This window comes from Atractosteus spatula, chromosome 9 (assembly GCF_055471065.1).
Source record: "Atractosteus spatula isolate fAtrSpa1 chromosome 9, fAtrSpa1.hap1, whole genome shotgun sequence".
Classification (NCBI taxonomy): domain Eukaryota; kingdom Metazoa; phylum Chordata; class Actinopteri; order Semionotiformes; family Lepisosteidae; genus Atractosteus; species Atractosteus spatula.
This window is the reverse complement of record NC_142714.1, coordinates 18,469,045-18,489,601: the sequence shown is the minus strand read 5'-3', so window position 1 is coordinate 18,489,601 and position 20,557 is coordinate 18,469,045. Positions and strand designations below refer to the sequence as shown.

Here is a 20,557-nt window from a genome sequence, read left to right as displayed (position 1 = left end):
AGAAAATTGTATGTGTACATGTCCGCTTCTCATTGTGTGTTTTGAGTGTGTACCTTACATTTAATATACAGAGGCTTTTAAATAGTTTTGGTACACTATTAACTGCCAAAGTTGTTTACTTTACATTTGTTTTTCAGCATTTCACCTTTCATTATTGATGCAAGGATGCAGCAAGCTTCCAGCTCTCTTGTTAAAGCTTAAACAGACTTAAGATAACAGCTACTGCCCTGAAAGTCTCCAGTGATTTATTTGTTGTTTTACTGGTAGAAACCTTTTCCTTTTAAGAGTGTTTATAACTTACCCAGAATCAAGATTTTAGTTGTAGTGAGCAGGATTGTTCTCTGAGAAAATATCTTTCTCGGAGAGTAGTAATCTTATGTTCCCTTGTGCAGCTAATTGGTTTTTCTTCTTGTTCTCAGTGATATTGAAATCTCTCGATCGTGCACTCCCAAGCCTATTGACAAATTGGCTAGAGAAATCGGCCTGCTTTCAGACGAAGTGGAGTTGTATGGCACAACCAAAGCAAAAGTCCTGCTGTCGACAATCAAAAGACTGGAGGCACAGCCCGATGGGAAATATGTTGTTGTAACAGGGTAAGACCTGCTTTTTAGCACTTCTGATGTTCAAAAATCATATATGGGCTGGTGCCAACTGTTATATTTTGCTTTTTTCAAATAGTTAAAACCTCTGTGATGAACCTCTTGTTAGGGAATTGGAGCTATCTCTTTGAAACCGATTGACTACATGTCTATGCTGTCTTTAAATAAACCTGGAATTTTGCTTTTTGTGATGCACTGCAGGATCCCTCACGATTACCATTGTGCTCGTTGAGCTCATGGGCTATCATCTTCCTTTCCAGCATTACTCCCACACCCTTGGGCGAAGGGAAAAGCACAACTACCGTGGGTCTGGTTCAAGCCTTGGGAGCCCACCTTAAACTTAATGTCTTTGCCTGCGTGCGACAGCCATCCCAGGGTCCCACTTTCGGAATCAAAGGCAAATACCTACTTCAGTGCTTCCTGCTTGTTTACATTTGCTTTTAAAGCTAAAATAGTTCAATTTTAATGCATGATCATGGCCAGGCAATAGTAAATAACAGAGCATTTCTTTTAAAATTGTGTATAAAAATCCAAAAGCTGTTTTTTTTAAATAACAAATTGACAGTAGACATTTGGAAAGTTGTGGAATGGCTTCAATTATCTGATTTCTGATAGAGCTTAGTTGATTATGGTATATATCTTTAGGATTGTAACGTTTCAAATTTAAAATGCACACAGTTAAAACACAAGGACCTTTATTTATATTTCTATCATAAATATTGAATATGATGAAGAATGAGTACTGTTTTTGTTGTACACAGGTGGGGCTGCTGGAGGTGGATATTCTCAAGTGATTCCTATGGAAGAGGTATTATATTTCTTATATTGTAATATTTCATTTAGACAGCCAGCAAACTTAAAAACCTGTTGCAGTTTGAAAAAGTTTTCTTTTCATGTTTGTAATCCTTGTTTGCAAGGATTTGCACAACAAAGTTCAAATCCATGCAATCAAGGAAGTCCAGGAACCATATTCTACAGTGAACTTTTACAAATGGTTGATTGCCCATTGTTGCAGTGCTCCTTTTGCCTTTTGCTAATAGATGTCTTGTATGATATCCCTTTAGTTCAATCTCCATCTCACTGGGGATATCCATGCCATTACTGCAGCTAATAACCTGGTCGCTGCAGCCATTGATGCCCGTATGTTCCACGAAACCACTCAGTCCGACAAGGTAAAAACAATAAAAAAAACACATCCCTTTCAGTCTCAAAATTGTTATATTTAAGAAACACAAGGGAGTATTAAATATTGTATTAAAAGATATTTTCTGCTATCTTGCTTTATCTACAGGGTTGAAGTACACAAATTACATGATGGCAATACATCTTACAACAATGTACTGTACATTTCTTTAACTAATCAGTCTGTCACAGAAAATAGGTTGGAGTGGGCATTTTCAGAACGGTTTTGGTGAAATATTGGAGATTTCTAATTCTTAATTAAGATCAAATTTCAGCAAAGTCCTGATAGAAATGAGAAAAGAATTGGCAGGTTTTTTCACATGTGTATGAATTTTTCCGAAAGGCAAGCTGCAAATATTTAGCAAGGTAATGTTAAAAAGAGGTTACTATCCTGTGCATGAAAGTCCTTTATTTAGTTGAGAATAAATTGCCATTTACATTGATGACCTGTGATGTTAATTTTGACCACGGTGCATGTTTGCCGGTGCAATCTGAGAAAAGTGTCTTGTACAAAGATACAACAGTAGAGTTGCACCTAAGATTTTGAACCTACATCCTTTCCATTACGAGGCCAAAATTGCGCAACATGCAGTCGCCTCATTGCTGCATATCCTCGTTAGATTTGATTTTATTTTTGAATGAAATAGCGGAGTAATTCATTGTTTTCACAAAGACGTCAAAAAGGATTCAGAGCATTTATTTCTACTGTGAAGTTTTTCCTTCCGCCATCAGGCGCTGTTTAACCGCCTAGTCCCTGTGAGTGGTGGCCAGAGGAAGTTTTCTCCGATTCAGCTTAACCGACTAAAGGTATTTGAATAACCAAATGGTTTTACAAACTAAGCTGGAAACTCATAGAGTACTGTGTAGGTTTATTCCACCCGATTAAACCATAAGCTTGAGACACCAAAATCTGTGTGTAAAATATAGAATGAACAGAGAAGTTTATTTATCCTGCTTGTTAACTCGGCATTCTGAGTAGCTTTTTTCAAATGGTTCTGCGATGGCAAATAATGCATCTCAGTATTGCATGTTGATAATATGCCATGAAAATCTCCAGTCATAAATTCCTTTGCCTTTCAAGTGATCCTAGAATATTTTATGAATGTATTGTACAGAGCATACTTTGAATTAGCTGATAAGCATGATGAGGTTGTGCTCCTCATTTCTTAGATCCTCTTAGATAAAACCTGAAAGGTTAGCAGTTTGCACTGAATTATGTTTTGATGTGAACAAATCCACATGCAATTTTTCCACATTCAGGAAACATTGCTTCTTTCTTACAGATGAAAGACAGCAATGGGTTTTATTTATTTTGTTATTTTAATTTTGAATTGTTATATCTAGTTTTTAGTCCTACCCATTTTAATCTCACTCAGGCTTAATCAGCTCTCTGCGCTCTACAACCATATGATTTCATAGTGAGAAAGAAGATGCTATGCACACTCTCCCCAGACCTTAGTCACAGCCACTGATCATTCAACACAGTGTTCGATCCATAGTGGCTTAAAGGAAAGTCAGGACTAACTGGAGGAGCAATATGTCATTCAATTATGCAATTACAAGCTGATTAGCACCCAGATGGGTCCAGAAGATTACTGGGCTACAAGCTGAGAATGCTTTAGTGAACTGAAGCCTACCCATCCAATTCAGAGCCACCATTTGGGGAGAAACTTAGTCACATTTGCTTAACGACACAATTCAGTCAAACCAACTATGTTTGTGTTCATTTAATGGTTCTTGAGTCTCAGTCTCTGTTGCTTAAATTTAGTTATCAATAAAGAGTTGTAAAATGCTGGAAAAACATCACAGGGAAAACTTACAAATACATGATTTGTTTTTCTTGGTGTTTTTTGTAGAAACTAGGGATTGAGAAAGAGGACCCTGCCACTTTTACTGATGAGGAGATAAACCGCTTTGTCAGGCTGGATATTGACCCAGACACAATCACTTGGCAGAGAGGTACTTTCACATTTGTTTTGTTGTTTTCCTTGAAGCAATTCTGCTATAGAGCAAACAGGTTCATATAATATTTAAGTGCACATGTTGGCATATTCATAACTTTGCAAATAAGAGATTGTTTATCTTTACTAATATAATTGCTGGTATTAAAGCTCGGATAAAGATCTTAATATTGTCCGTATATTATCTTGACAAATCTAGTTGTCATACATTTCATCTTGGAGTAACATTTGGCTTACAATGCTAGACTTCTGAGTACTTCTTTTTTGCGCACTGGGTTAAAGGGTTTTAATTATCTGATCTGGTTAATTTTAAATCTCTTTATGTGAACATGAAAGCAATAGAAGTTATTAAAAACTCAAATCGAGTTCACATAGCTGATAAGATATTTACTCTTCCACTGTCTATTGTGAGCCCTTTGCCCTGCAGTCTGAGTGCATCAGTCATTTAAATGAAATGCCAGTAGAAAATGTTAAAATATACTGTACTTCAACCAACAAATATAGTTGTCCCAGACTTCCATATTAATTTAGACACATATTACCTGCAGGCACAGCAATAAAAGGGTCTGTCATCTGTAAGTTCAGATGGGAGTCTGAAAAATATGGATCTATCAAGTTCAGAAGAAACTGTTTTAACAGTTTGATTTTGTTGTTTTGTTGTTGTATGTCCACATTGAGATACCAGTCACCCCCATTTGCAAAAAACAAGATGGCTACATGCAGTTTTGCCATGCAGTATGTAGACAAAGTTGAAAACCTAAGAAGATTGTATTCTGTGCAAATGACTAAATTATGTTGCGTCTTTAAATATAAATGTATGCATTTTTTTATGTTGTGGTCTGTAACTGCTCAGTGGTGCTCAGCCTATTTTTTGGCCATGAATTGGGGAATTCTGGTCACAGCTAATAACAGAAGCCAGACCTGGACTAGGCTTGGCTCCAGCTATGTTGTGGTCCAGCTGAGATCCTTTACTGCTTGAGCCACTTGAGAGCCCTTACTTGAGAGTTGCTTAACTACAAAAACTAAATCAATATCTACAGTCTGTCACATAGTTCTTTTTCTGAGGTCGGTGTTTCCAATGTATTGCAGTGATGGATACCAACGACCGCTACCTCAGAAAGATCACCATTGGCCAGTCTCCTACTGAAAAAGGCTTTACAAGAACAGTAAGTACAGCCTCTGCCAAAAAATAGAATTGGGGAAAAATAAAGTAACAGAGTGCATTAAGGAGGTGAGTTTAAAATGTATACACTACTAAGATTCATCTCCTTACTCTTTTACTAATTGTTACTTATAGATTACGTATGTTTTTAATTAGTACGCAGTACAGTAAATATAGTTTTGCTGTACTATGCATGTTTTACTTTTGCTCATAAGTAAGAACCATAAACCTACAAAAGCTGAAACTGTGTAGTACAGTCACAATTTAGTATTTGTAAAGTGAGAAATACCTGCTAGACTGAAGGTATCCTGTCTGTCCTTAGACTCAGTTTGATATCACAGTGGCCAGTGAGATCATGGCAGTCCTCGCACTGACCAGCGGCCTGGAGGACATGCGCAGACGTTTGGCCAAGATGGTGGTTGCCTCCAGCAAGAAAGGCGAGCCCATTACTGCAGAGGACCTGGTCAGTACTAGCTCACAAATAATTGGTAGCTTACCATCAGCCTGGCATTAAATGTTGACAAAATTTATATTTAAAAACTAACAGTTGAAATTTGCATTAAAATGTCCTTTTGAAAAATATTTATTTCTTCTTTACTATATATATGTGTATTAATTAAAAAGACACATGCCCTACCCTGTGATGTTGGGGAAAAGTACAGTAACTATAGAAAACTACACATCCACCGTTCATTGAGGACAAGAGGAGCCTGACACCCAGCCAACAGTTTTAGGAGATCAGTTGCTATCGTTGGGGTCATAGATGCAGAGGCAAGCCCGTCAAAAAAAGAAAAAATATATGATTTTCATCAAAAGGGGGAAACCTGTTTTTTGTTTGAATGTATTGAAGACAAATGTCTTTCTTATTTGTGGTGCCCGAGATGCAGAAAAAAATATGAGAAAGACTTCCCTGCAGGAAGCAGTCTACGCTCCAAAAAACAAGTTAATGACCCAGGAGCATACGGAGACGGCAATTTTTTGTTGTTCAGTCAGTGAGGAAAGTCAATGCCCTAAAAGTGACATTCATGTTATAACCAATAGAGCAGTTTTTATAGACAACGCATGCTTGTGTAGAGTATGGTGACAGTTATGGCTGAATCATTATTTTAAAAATTCCATAACAAGTCTGAAATGTCTGTCACATCCAAAGTGCAGTTAGGGGTGCATATCATGACTAGAAGGATATCCACATTATCTGCCAAAGCAATGGAACAGTTAGAGAGGTAGCGGTTTACCTTTGAGTGGTGTTTGACTTCACTTTTAAGGATTTATTGACATTGTTGCCTTTGAAAGTCATAACCAAAGCAATAGATGTATTTGATGAGATTAGGAATTATTAAATTCTGGGGAAAAAAATGCCAATCAACAAACTAGAATCATTAACAATTGCGCTCCTGCAATGGTTTTGTGTCATGCCAGTTTCAGTGCATATTACAATGCAGACCATGATTTCCCTTGTTTATTCAACTGCAACTCGATCATTTAGTGGCAGGCAATTTGTAGGGAAGTAATGGGGTTTAATCATATTATGATGCCTAGTTATTAAAATTATTAATTCAATTTGTTCAAAAGCATTTTGACACGGTCATTTTAAATCACTTTCTGATGAGTTGTCATGAGTATGGTGATCTTTTGCTCAGGCCCATTTTGCTTGGAATATAAAAAGTATTGCATCGATTCCTTTAAATTGCCTAGGAAATCAATTCATTCATGGCATGAAGAAGCGAAAGTATCACGCAAATAATAGACATTGTGTGTATGCTTGACCTGGCATTTCTAACAGATATGACAGAAAATTGATTAGCCTGAGCTGTTAATTCAAGGGTAGCAAAAGACAATTACATACAGTACATGATTAGTGCACCGAAAATTGAAACTTAACCTCTAGCTACAAGTTGAATTTTTAAATCTCCGATGGACGTCATACAGTGTCAGTAATCACATTTGAAATTTAGGCAAGATCACTTTTCCTTCATTATATATATATATTTAAATCAAATTATAATAGTTACTGTACCTTAAGCATATGAATTATTTTTCAATATACATTTTAGTGGCTTGAGATATTTATGGTTAATGAAAAGTAGCTGTCAATAAAGAAGGGTTTGGAGACCAGTACTCAGTATTTCTCATTTGTTTTGCTTAAATTACACTGCCTAAACTCTTAGCTTCCTTTTAGAAACTTGAAATGGGTTCTCTTTCTACCGCTTTTAATATTACTGCAAATCACATCGTATTTTAGTTCATTTTTACTTTGTTGTCATGTGTATTTTATTATTGAAATCTAAAGTCCTAACTTGCTCACTATGAAAAGGAACTAGGTAAAATATAAAGAGATTTATGTATTGTACAGTTGTCTGGATATAAACTGCAGATACTGAAGATAATTGAAGTAATTTATTACAAATATTTTTGTAAATTCAAACTTTGAAAGACTTTTGATTTATACATAATTTCATTTATCCCTGGTTAGCAGCACTGAAAGAAGAGATTAAATTAAGCTTCTGATTTTGTACATTAATTAAAATATTAAGAAATAACTGACATTTCAACAATACCTCTCTTAAGCCACCCAAAGTAAACTCTCCTTCAATAGAAAAACAAACACAGAACATGTTTATGATTGTTTGTGTGTTTTTTTTATCACATACATTTGGCATTTATCATTACACTTGGTTTGCCACCAGAACAATTTGTTTCTCTTTATAAGATAAATGGTTTAAATGGTTATGAAAGATTTATTCAGAAAAATGTCACTCCTAATATTGCTATAGGAAATACTGGCAGTACTGTTACATTTTTGAAGGCACTGTATGATTAGTAGGGATGATGCAGTTGAATTACCTCTTGTGTCTAAGAGTGCTTTCTCTCTCCACAGGGTGTGAGTGGGGCTTTGACAGTTCTAATGAGGGACGCAATCAAGCCCAACTTAATGCAGACCCTAGAGGTGGGTGGATACAGTTCTCTGATTTTGTTTTGAAGAACAATATTGACCCTGTGTTCTGATCCAAAGAGCATTGTCTGTACCTGAAGTGTTTGAACATTTTAGCCAGAGTTTTATTCACTGTGGGGAAAGAGGTTTTAGCATAATATTCCAGCGATTCTGTGGAGATCACGGATACTAATTAGTCTTAATTCCATGTAGATGTGTGGGCAGCTCTGCAAAATGTCCAGTAATTGGAAATGAAGAATAGTCTAAAAAATTGGACTTAACCATTTAAAGACATTGGGCAAAATAAATCTAAAAATGCATCTCTTCCTACTAAGTTTACATGTATTCTTTCTAAATAAGCTTTATATGGGTTTTTTGTATTTGTATTAAGTACCTAAGGTCAGAGTTGAGGGAGAAGAGATCTTGTTTCCCTATCCAGCAGTTCTATAGATAGACATTAAATCATCAGTCTCTAAAAACCTCAGACAAATTGTTAAATTAAGTAATTTAGAGATCTTTTGGGGACAGAATTCCATATAATCCTCAGGCATATCAGAGTACTTGATTAGATGTACACTATTCCTTCCCTAAAAAACAGGTATTTTAGGATGACCAGTAAGTCTAACTGGGGTGGGGTTTTCCAGGAACAGGGTTGGATTACTGGATAATTTTTCCTTGTATCCTATCCAGATTGTACCATTGAGATGGTTATCCCTTTGCCTTGTTACATATATATATACCTTAATATTATCACACTTAAAATAGTATTAATATTGTGTAGTAATCGGTAGTAACCATATCAGGTAATTGTTACATTTTAAAACCAACCTGCAAGAATAAATTATTCAGTATAACATAAACACATAATTTTAAAATTTTAGTTGAGTTAAGAAATAAATAAATGCTATTTAGCAGCATTGTTTTTTGTAAAACATGCTGTATTTATAAGATTTTACACTGAAGTACAGTAGACTGTTGTGGTGTGGTTGTTGATTTACTGAGCTCTCCTTCCCTGTAGGGAACACCAGTGTTTGTCCATGCTGGTCCTTTTGCCAATATTGCCCATGGCAACTCTTCCATCCTAGCTGATAAAATTGCCCTGAAGCTGGTTGGTCCAGAAGGATTTGTAGGTAAGTTCTTTTGAAGTCTGAACTGAGTAGACGTAAACAACTCTTCTGGCATATTTCAGAAATGTCAAACGGCAGCGAATGGTTCTGTTCTGATGTTGTAAATGACATAAACTGATTAAAGTTTTTGATTAATGTCTGCAGTACACCTGTGTATATTTTATGAATGTATTTTATAGTATAGTAGTTCAACAGGGAATGAATTGGCCTTGTTGTGGAACTCCATAGTGAACATCTTGTTCCTTGAGAAACCCTCTGTAGCAGTATGGCCTGACGTGTTAAAAAGCATTTCCTTTTTATTTTACAGTTAGTGAGCTGATGTCTACTTTCTTAGAATCCTATCCTTTCGGTGTATCTGACATCTGTTATTGCTTTCTCTCTTAGTTACTGAGGCAGGATTCGGAGCTGACATTGGGATGGAGAAGTTTTTCAACATCAAGTGTCGCTATTCAGGTCTGCGGCCACATGTTGTGGTCCTGGTGGCCACAGTTCGAGCTCTTAAGATGCATGGAGGAGGACCCACTGTAAGTCTTATATTCCATGTATGCTGCCACCTCTTGAGAAGTAATGACATTCTTAAACAGGATATATATGTCTGTTTTCTTAATGTTATCTTACCTCTTTAAATGCGATTGAGCAGTAATTAAAGTATATGCTTTAGAGTGCATTTAGTTTGCTATGAGTCCCTCTGTTAAGTATGTGCTTAATTGCAAAGTCACAGATTGCCAGGAAGACAAGTAGCTCCACATTAAAGTTTTGTCAGATAAATTTGTGTTTCCACGTATGTTACTGTACTTCATTTTCTTCATATCTTTAAAACAATTACAAAAGGACATTTGAGCGTAATAAGGATATGAAAATAGATTTAATCTTTCACTAGAAATTGTAGGCTGAGTACGCATCTTTCTTCTGCTGTTTCAGGTCACAGCTGGTCTACCATTGCCAAAGGAATATACGGAGGAGGTAATTTTGCAAAGCTGTGAATTGATATTTATTGTTATGTACTAGGCTTGGATCTGGCACTAGGATTTTTATTGCAAGCCCTGGGAAACAATGCCTGTCGGTTCTTTTTTAGGACATTAATGCATTGACAGAGGTATTTTATGTTACTTTTGTACAAGCTAATACACTGGCTGCTTTATTTTTAAAATTTAATTCAAGCTGTATTGTAACTTTAGGAACACTCTATATTTAGGAATATTTATGTACATATTCTTAGCCTCAAGACCATTTTTAAAATTAATAAAATGGTTTCATTTGTATTGATGGCCTCACTGACTCAAAGGTATCTTAGATAAATAGATAAATTCTATTCCTTTCTCTTTAAAAGCAAGGAGGCCAGATTAGGGCTGTCAATTTGAGTTCCCAGAGGCCTTCATGGTCTTCTATTTTCCTTTCCAGCTTCATCTATCAGTTTGCTTAATTGAATACATTTCTGGTATATTCTGGTATACAGTAGCTGGACATAATCAGATATAATACTGGCATAATCGAGATCTTTTAAAGTCAATGATTTAAAAGATGTATTTGATTCAGGGTACTGTAGCTATAAAACCTTTCCAGCCCAGGTTAGATGGGTTTATTTTATTGTAATTAAGTGAGTAATTAGACCAGTTAAGCAATCAAAGTTTGAGGGGAAAAAAAATCTGAAGCTCTTAAATGTGTGTTATACAAGTGTGCCTTGTATAACAAAAGTACTTTTCAGACCTGTATTTGTAAAATCTAAAATCATATCCACAAGTGATATCCTATTCAAGTTCTATTTACTAAAACAATCTTAAAAGTATAGTTATTATTAAAACATGCTAATTTATAACATTTATTGAGCTACATTTGTTTGTCAGTGATATCTGCTTTGAATTTTATTGAACTTCTGTATTCTTTGGCCAAAAGACACTCATGATACCTGATGCAGAATTCCATCATTTTTTCTGGGCAGAGCAATATCCAAGCCTCATCCCTGCTGTACTGTATATTGTGTGGAATGTGTTAGAGGTGCTGAACAATCCCACATAACTGACATTATTAATGGGGCTGGGCTTCAAATCTGTCCAAACCTCATGAAATACTTGCTAGTCCTTCTGAAGCAGTAACTGCTACACAGCAGCCCAAGATGTTATTGGGTACAGTGTTCAGAATGTATTGGCCTTTAAATATAGTAAACATTTAATGTAAATGAACTACATAATTCTGAAAATTAACGGGTGTAAATTAATGCAGGAGGTTTAAATGAATTAATGAATAACCCTGTTTCAAAGAAAGGCGCTAATGTTTTCGGTTGTTACTAATTTGTGTTTGGAGTTATGGACAGATATATATTTTTAAAAAGTTAGGTAATAACAATAATGTGCATTTTTGCATTAAAATAACATTAATCCAACTATTAATAATAAAATACACGGGAAAGGAATTTGACTAAATTGTTATTGATGCAGGAGTAATTAACCACACGTTTTTCCCATCTCCAGAACCTGGAGCTCTTGGAGAAGGGGTGCAGTAACCTGCGGAAACAGATTGAGAATGCACAGGCCTTTGGGGTTCCTGTGGTAGTGGCTGTCAATGCTTTCAAGTGAGTAGTGTGTCCTTATGATCAGTAGACAGTTAATATATAATTAATGACCTTATTCACAGATGGTCATTTTTATATAGTGTGTATATTCTTTCAAAGGCGAAAAGTCTCTTGACACAGGTTCAGTATATTCTGACTAAAATGTAAAAAAAACTAGAACTCTTTCTGCTTTCTCTTATTTTTAAGATTGCATTGAGTGCTAAGGTTTCTAATGTTTACCTCTGATATCAGGACCATAACCTTTATCGATTATAACAACACTTGGCTGTTGAGTATAACCATAAGTTGTATTGATATCAAGTATACTGTCTTATCAGTAGAAAGGTCTGACTGTAAGGTGTTATTATGGTTATTGTTAATTCTGAATAGTTAAGTGTGGCATTCCAGGGAACAGGATTCTTATAATTGTTTTGATGTTGAAGCTACAGTACTTATAGACCATGCTGTCATTCCTGCAACTTTCAGAATGCATTTAAGCTTTTCTGTTGCATCAGAAACTCTATTGCTTCAGAGTACATACTGTACAAGATGGCAACAGAGACAGAAGGAAAAAAAACACTACCCACTGATAGCCAAGGTTCCAGTCCAGAGCATTGAAAATATTTTGGCTTGTGCTCTCTAGCACATGGGAATTTGGAAGCGCAGATTTGTAGTGGGCAGTAACAGAGCACCATGTTGCTTCTTTCTGTTTCTTGAGCTCTCCTTTTGAAACCATCCTCCCTCTCTCTTGAGCCCTACCCGAAGGGTTTGTAATCGTTTCCTTTTGATTTCAGAAGTCGGTAAATGAGGTAGACTAGGGGACAAGCCCTTTGTTACTCCCTATGCTGGACTAAAGCAGAGTGTCTTGTGTGAATGCAGGACAGACACAGGTGCTGAGCTGGACCTGGTATGCCGTTTGGCTAAAGAAGCAGGGGCCTTTGACGCTGTACGGTGCTCTCACTGGGCCGAGGGAGGCAGTGGGGCTGTGGCTCTTGGAGAGGCAGTGCGGAGAGCAGCAGAGGCACCCAGCCAATTCAAATTTCTCTATGATGTTGAGGTAAAGACGGTAGTATATGAGAAACATACCTTTAACATGTTGCTAGACTGGTTACATTTGATTATATTGTTTGTATTCCTTCAGTAATGTATAAGTTCTTTTCTTGCATTTGAACTAAAATCTTAGCTTGACTTATTCAAATATAAACAACTATGGATTACATGTTTCCTTATAATTTGAATTATGCAATTGCATTACAGTAACTTCTGAGAAACAACCTTTTTACTGTATGACTGTGAAGGTTGACAAATTGAAGTTAACCCTTTCCTTTTGGTGAAGTTCTAAATGAAGCAGAAATATGCAATTGTTAAATGTTTCTAGTAATATAAACTATTGAATTTTTAACTGAAGATAAAAAAATGCCTGTAATTCTTACACTAAAGTGAAGAGTACCATGGAAATGAGATTATTTAATTTATTATTCATAAGTAGAATAAGTAGAAATACAAATTTTGCTATCTTTTCTGCCTATTCAGTGTAAAACATGAATCAGTTTTGTATATATTGTGACATTAGTGGGTGTTAAATTGTGTAGCTCACACATTTACAAACCTGTTGTAAACCCTTCAACAGGATGATGTTCTTGCATTAATACTGCCTAGCATTTTTGGAGTGGAAAAGTGTCATTTATTATATAGTTTTCATGGTAATTGTATCAGTAGTATGCATCAAACACCAGTTGCTAATAGAAACATGAAGGGTTTTTGTGTATTATTTCATATTTGTGGAGGAACATAATGGATTATGAACTTTAAACCCACAGCTGCCAATTGTTGACAAAATCCGAATTATCGCGCAAAAGATCTATGGTGCTGATGATATTGAACTTCTCCCAGAGGCTCAACATAAAGTTGAGGTTTACACCAAACAGGTGAGGATGCTCTGGCTTTTGACGGAACCCAAGTTCTGTATAGAACAGAAGCACACAAATTCATTCATGGGCAAGAGCTGTATTCTAATTCAGAAAGCTAAAATGCTGAAATCTGTTTGTGAAAGGTAATAAATTTGATGGTCTCAGGTTAATTCTTAGCTGCATAGAATAAAGTGCAGATATATGTATATTGAATTTGAAAATGAAACGTGGGTAAGTAAAGGGCCTGTTTATTTATCCAATATAAGGATCACAGCGTGAAAACAGCCTTGTCATGACAACCACTGATGCAAAACTCTTAAGTAAAATCAATTTGAATTTTACTCGGGTATTGGTAATGATTAAGTGTTTAATACAGATTTTTTTTTTTCTGGGAAGATTTTAAACCTAAAAAGGAATCTGTCACACTAATTCCTGTTTTGATATTTTTCTGAAGGGATTTGGGAATCTGCCTATCTGTATGGCAAAGACTCACTTGTCTCTCTCCCATGACCCAGAGAAGAAAGGAGTGCCCACTGGGTTTATTCTGCCCATCCGAGACATCAGGGCTAGTGTGGGCGCAGGGTTCCTCTATCCATTAGTTGGCACGGTAAGGACTCTGAAGAGAATTGCGTGGTACCAGTTTTACCTGTTAGTTGATTTCTTTTACGTCCTGTGCAGTTCCAGTTTTGTCCGTTTTATTACTGCAAAATTCAATTTTATTAATCCAAACTGTACATTTTGGTTAGGTCTGTACAGTGCTCTGCCTTCACAGGAAAAAGTGTTGTAACATGGACAGGTAACATCTCTTTTCGCCCACATTCATCCTTGACATCTTTTTGCACAATGTTTTTTTTTGCTGGGGATGTCAGTCAGATTGTAACATAACCTTTTGCAGGAACAGCCATTTCGAAAACGAAAATCATGCACAGAATTGTGCAACAGGAGCAAGCAGATGTAGTAAACCAGAACTTGAGAAGTCTAGTCCAGCGAAGACTGTATTTAGGTCTCTATATTTGCATCTCATAAATAACTAAGGAAAGATGTTAAATGGGTCCAGTCAAACCAATAATTAGATCAGTTATGTAAGACAGTGTCACCTGGGATTGAAACATGCAGTGACAGCTGTCACTGGGACCGGAGTTGTGCACAACTGCAGTATAACTTTGTAAGAAGTGTATTCATCATTAAATTGAGAGTTTTTCCAAAGTTATTGGTTCTTTATCACCTTAGGCATTAGGGGAAGAAATGCTTCTGCGTCACACTGCAGTTATCAAATCACCTCTCATTGATTCAGTCATAGCCCATCAGTTGTCCAGCTGTATTTTATACTCTTCAAGCAAATTCTAAAAAACAAAAACAATTCTTAAAATTAAGTACTTCACCACTACCCAGTCAGAGACAAGGGAACCCAGTTAACATACAGAAAACGGTGAGAAAAGTAGAAGTGAAATGTTACAATTAGGTGTTAATTTTATTGGCTAATAAAAGCACCTTTGTCTTAGTTATGCTAGTTTCACACTGTTTGAGACTGCTAAGTCAATTCAAACCCCTCTGTGAGCTGCCTCACAGCTGTAAGATTGATTGATTTGAAGATTTGAAGATTGATTTGAAATTGTTATTGCTTGTAGACTCTTTAGCCCTGGTTGTCAAAAGATGGTGTTAAAGGAGCAAAAAAAAATCTTGTTCAAAGCATTCCTATATCTGGGTGAATAATCTTCTTTTTAGAAGTTCATTGCAGTTGGTACTGATGAAGCAGTTGATTCAGATTCATTGTTATAAGTGTCAGGAAAGTGCTGAAATGTGTTAATTAAGAGAGAAGTTAAGCTGGCATTGCAGAAATTAACAGTAGGAAGATTTTATAAAGTGAGCAAAAGTAGGTTATGAGGTGGCACTGCATGGGAATGTGCTTGAGAAGTATTGGCCTTTATTAGACCTTATTTTAGCATTTTTCCCATCTGCTTTCATATCAACCCTCCACATTTTCACTTCTCACCCACAGAGAGCCAAAGGCAGCACTTTTTGCTCTTCCCAGAGCTTAAAAATAATACAAATGAAAATGTTTGGAACATCTGTGTTGTTGTTACAATGTTACATTTTTTCAGTACTCAGTGAAAAAAGTATGTCATTTTCATGTGCAGACAACTGTTGCATTTGTAAAAATTGAAGTTAATGATTCTGTTTGCTTTCTTTGGTCAAAGTGTCATTTAATCTTTTCTGTCCCCTCACCAAAAGAACAACAATTGAATGAAAATGGTATTTGATGGTGAGATCAAAAGGATTAAAGGAATAGAAAAATTAAAATCTGGGTCCTGTCTAAAATGATTTTTGACCTCTTTTGGCTAAAATAAGGTCATTAAAGGAAGACTTTTCAGAGGGGCACACAACATCTTGCCTTCAAGACGTTGCAGTGACAGAGGAATAAAAGTAGTGTCGATGAGTTATTTCTAAGACTAAACTATTACACTGGACAGTAATTTAAGGAAAATATTAATACTTCTGCAGAGCATTCTTATTAAAACACAGACGATATTGCCTCTGCTTTGCTTCTGTGGAAGCTGCTGATTGTCAATATTTTTTCTTTTGCTTCACACAAGATGAGTACTATGCCAGGGTTACCTACTCGACCATGTTTCTACGATATTGATCTGGATCCTGAAACGGAGCAGGTGAATGGCCTGTTCTAAAATGACAGTATGCCATGGCAGGTAAGTAAAGTTTTAAAAAATGCTCTTTTATTGCTGATTGTTTTCTTGGGATTATTATATGTCAAGATGTAATAATGATTTACACCACCTACTTCCAGAATAACAGTAAATGTATGTTTATGTAAGTGTATAACACACCCTACTGTCTTTCAGCATTTGATCATTATTGTGGAAAGCTAATTTTATGCTGATGATAAACTATTTGCTTTGCGTTTTTGCTAGTCTGCCTCTGACTCAGACTCAGACCTCAGTCTGCCTTCCTTATTTTGTTTTCTTTTCCTTTGTAGAGCAGAGGTCTTCTTGAGTCTACAGATTTCTAATGAACCACAAAAGAGTAATTCCTGAGTCATGATTATGGAGCCAAAGCTTGATGTCAACACTGTTTAAGGTTTTGTTGTTTTTTTTCACCTGCTGAGCGTTACTTCTGTACTTCACTGAGGGGGAAATCAATGATTTACTGTAAGTGTTTAAGTCGCTGTAGGGCACTAGTTCAAAATTCTTTTCCTTTTTACATTATTAAACTATTACATCCAAAACTGTGATACCCAAAATCAGAGACGGTGGATGGAATAATAAAATACCTAAGCACCTTTATAAAAGAATTTGCTCTTAAATATCATTTTGTGGTTTGTCTTCCAAAGCATTTTTTTCCTGTCTTATCTGCTTTTTTTAACATCTTCAGTGAGATCAATTAATGTCATTAAATAAAAATAAAAAAACATGGTGATAGTAGAATGGCATTTAGGCATGAGACATGCAAAAGTTCATTTACTTGAATTTGTTGTCCCTAACAACTAGCAAAATAAACATATCTTTGGGTGTGTAGTTTTTTTTATTAAGGTTAAAATACTGTAAGATCATTTTTACTGCCGCCTACATCTGGTGTGGGAATTGAATTAGAAAATATAACTGTGGATTTGTTTCATTTCACATTTGCCTGTCATGTCTGTTATTAATTTAAAAAAAACTCAAATGTTTATAACATACATGATCAGGTCTGCAGTAGTATTTTGTACTGTACAATTTTTGATAACTGAGTTTAAGTTTTGGAATGTATTTTACACAGATATGAAATCTGATCTTCTGTCTCTCGCGCTGTTTATAATTCTTAAACTGGAATTTCTAAAGTGCAATTCTTGCCATGAAGTAAGAAGTGTTTACGCAGTAGATATCTGAGCTTACTCCAGACTTAACTAAAATTTCTGCCCACAGGCACAGAGAGGGTTCCTTCATTGCCATTTCTTCTTGGAGTGAAATCAGCTTAATTTTTAACAGTGTTAAGATCTTAATTAAAATGATGCCTAATTGTTCTGTTTTGGAGGATTGCATATTTGTTGTTTTGCCTTTTAACGTACCATTAATGATTCATTGGCTACACTTTTAACTGGACAGTTTGTCTGCTAGGGCACTCTAAAAGTCATTTTTGAAAACTATGAAAAAAATAATTGTAACTTTTTGATCTGTGTTGAAATATCTTTTGGGTTCTGTTTTTTGATTTTGGAATGTGATAAACTGATTAAAGTCTGTTTGAAGTTGTTACAAAATAAAATGCTTCAGAGTTTTGATTTAAGCGTAACACTGGGAAAACAAAGTGGGCCATGTAAAGGCTTTTTTTGCTCATACGTTGAGTGGGCTACATGGCATTTCAAATTAACTGACCTCTGTGTGACATCCCTAAATTGTGTGGAACAATCTGAAGTTCTCCTTGGACCCAAATATTCCCTTTGATATAGCTAAGTGTGTTTCAAAATTTGCAGTGAATTATGCAAGGCTTGTTCAAAAAGCAAAGGCAATGAATAAACCAAGTGACCTGGTATCATATCTTGATTCTACCCGTTCAATATTCAGTTCCAGTGTTCAGCAGCATGTGCTGTTCTGCTATTGCCATGTTAATACTGTACCCTCCAGATGTTTTGAGTTATTATTGCAAACTGGACTTTCACCAACCTGAAAACTTTGATTTTGGAGACCATCTTTCAGGGATACAAAGAGATGTGAAATACAATGAGCAAGACTGTATTAATAAATCGACATTTGATTTCACAAGGTCCAGTCTAAAATGGTGCTGAAGTTAATGAAAGATACAGCATGCTGTAAAAATGTTTTTAGGACCTCCATTTTATTTTAATCATGATGTTACTGTAGTCTGACAGTTTTTTTTCCTTTACTGGTGGACAATCAAATTGTTCCATAACAGATGGCTGAGGTGCTAGGTTGCATTTTTATTTAAATAAATCTTTTCTTATCTTAACAGACCATTTGAGTTGCTATGGCACCAAGCTTAGGTATTTTTTTTTTCAGTCTTAATCCTGGATACCCACTGTGTCTAGTAGTTTTTATTCCAAATGAGATCATGTTTATTTTATTTAACTCTCTGTGGCTCTTACTGGGAATTTGGTAACAACATTTGCATTTGACATTACTAGGTTTTATTAATGTATTGTGCACTTTTATCATTTTGCATTTTTTATTTTTATCAATATTGTCTTTAACGTCTACAGATGTGCAGGAACAGATGTGAATCCAGGTCCAATTAATTGTAACTTTGTAACTGTGATTTGGGTGCTTTAGATGCAATTTTGTTCAAATAATAAACCATCCCAAAGTGGTGGGTGTAAAAAAGTGAGTAGTAAGTGTCAAGACATGCTGCATATAAATGTGTATATGATTGCCAAATAAAGTGTACACAGTGGAAGCTCTCAGAAACCGTTTTCTATTTTTTGTTGGAATACACATCTAAAAAACCCACATACACTTAAAAACTCTGACATGTTCTAAAGCCTCACATGAAAACGCCAACATATACTCGAAAAATCCACAGCTTTCCACCTCCACCTCTGATGCACACAGGCCTCTGCTTCATTTTAATTTGCTTTTATTAAAGCTTTAATAAGACTAAAACCAAAGATGAAGGAAAATCACGTCTATCTAAAAACTTATCTTTAGACCAGATATATTATCGCATTCTCCCTCCTCACAAACTAACAAAGGTTTGTTTTTGTGATTCAGCGATTTGGAAATAATTAGGCCTGACTCTTTTGTCATTAGTTTTTTAATTAAGAAATTGTTACTTTCTTAATGGAATTGAATTAAATACAACAATTTATTCTGTAAAGAAGTTGTAGACCAGTAGTTTCTTTAGATGTAGTCCTTGTCATTAAAGGGGAACTGCAGTCCCAATTTCTCAGATCGGTTATTAAATCTCAGTAACAAAATACATTAATTGATGAAATAGAAAAATTTTACAAATTTCAAATTAAGAACAAAATCGGGAACTCTGTGAAAGTACTAAGTTGCCATGTTGGCGCAGAGCCCTGGTCTTGGGCAAGAGCGCGAGTTTCCACAAATAGTGCCATGATGTGGCCCTTCCTGCTCACTAGTCACTGTAATGACTAATGTAATGGGATGTAGGAGTGAAGTTGAAGTTGAGAGCAATATTTCTATTAGGTTAAAAGAGACATATTCACAAGCCTGCTTGTTTACAATGTAATAAGGCCGTTACTTGACATTTTGTTGCCTTGTTCTGAACCACAGAATATGGTGCTGCACAAACCTAGAAATTTTGTCTATATTGTGATGTAAATTGGAGGCTATACAAGTTACTGTGTACATTTTACTTTTATTGTGGTTTGAAATGCACTCAATCAATGCTGATTCTTTCTAACCCAAAACATAAAAATAGCAACGCAGTTACCTTTTATGCCAGCTAGTATTACAAATGCAGCGAGGAAACTTAGTAAGTAAACAAAAATTGTTCTTAAAAAGAATGCCTAAAATGATTTAGTTATCTAAATTAAACTGTATTGAATTCCTTTGTAAGGGAAGTTAATTGGATTTACAGAATTAAACATGTCAACTGCAATTGCAACTACATCCCAACCTCCAGTCCATAACGAATGTTGTAGTTTGGATTCAGGAATAAGCTGTCAATATTGGCAGAAATCCAGAACATATGTCCCTGTAACCAAATCAATATTAGAGTAATTATTGTAACAAGAAAAACAATAAGAATGTTTTTTTAATCATTTTAAGGAATCATAAATGTATTCAGTAATTCAGTAAAGCTGAAATGTGGGCCAAGGTTTTGGAGTACTGTATAAGTAGCTAAGATGCATTCCTCTTACGTGATTCCATGTCAGAAAGCCCTTAAGATATCCTCAGATACTTACACCACGTTGCAGATCTATGGTCTGCAGACTTTCAAGTCATCTAATTTGCAAAGATTCTAAAGAACATACTATATGTGTGGCATGTCTGCCCTGCGATATATTGACGTCCTGATTGGGGTGTGCCCTGCCTTGCACATGTCATTTGCCATCATGGGCTCTGAATGGATGGATTAATCCACTCTTATCCATCCCCATGAATGGATGGATAAGAGTGGCAGGCCAGATTAAGGGCTGCAGTTACATCTCTACTGCCACTAGAGAT

At 35.7% G+C, this 20,557-nt stretch overlaps 1 protein-coding gene across 3 annotated transcripts in view; it reads left to right on the top strand.

The window, feature by feature from the left end:
- Positions 1-18,826, top strand: part of LOC148828348 (C-1-tetrahydrofolate synthase, cytoplasmic-like) — a 34,090-nt gene extending 15,264 nt beyond the window's left edge. Inside the window, exons 11-29 of one of the 3 annotated variants that reach the window (XR_016091567.1) lie at positions 420-593; positions 860-996; positions 1,361-1,407; positions 1,664-1,771; positions 2,514-2,588; positions 3,638-3,740; positions 4,832-4,908; positions 5,227-5,367; positions 7,783-7,851; positions 8,855-8,966; positions 9,348-9,487; positions 9,885-9,926; positions 11,432-11,532; positions 12,391-12,568; positions 13,332-13,439; positions 13,876-14,028; positions 16,016-16,126; positions 16,414-16,585; positions 17,339-17,675. Coding sequence is in view for 2 of the 3 variants with exons in the window: in XM_088925227.1 (XP_088781353.1) it covers positions 420-593; positions 860-996; positions 1,361-1,407; positions 1,664-1,771; positions 2,514-2,588; positions 3,638-3,740; positions 4,832-4,908; positions 5,227-5,367; positions 7,783-7,851; positions 8,855-8,966; positions 9,348-9,487; positions 9,885-9,926; positions 11,432-11,532; positions 12,391-12,568; positions 13,332-13,439; positions 13,876-14,028; positions 16,016-16,105 (1,855 nt within the window). In the remaining variant the exon portion in view is untranslated. Of the gene's footprint in view, positions 1-419; positions 594-859; positions 997-1,360; positions 1,408-1,663; positions 1,772-2,513; positions 2,589-3,637; positions 3,741-4,831; positions 4,909-5,226; positions 5,368-7,782; positions 7,852-8,854; positions 8,967-9,347; positions 9,488-9,884; positions 9,927-11,431; positions 11,533-12,390; positions 12,569-13,331; positions 13,440-13,875; positions 14,029-16,015; positions 16,127-16,413 lie in introns of all 3 variants that reach the window. The other 2 variants (XM_088925227.1, XM_088925228.1) reach the window with 2 other exon arrangements.
- The last annotated feature ends 1,731 nt before the right edge of the window (positions 18,827-20,557 follow it).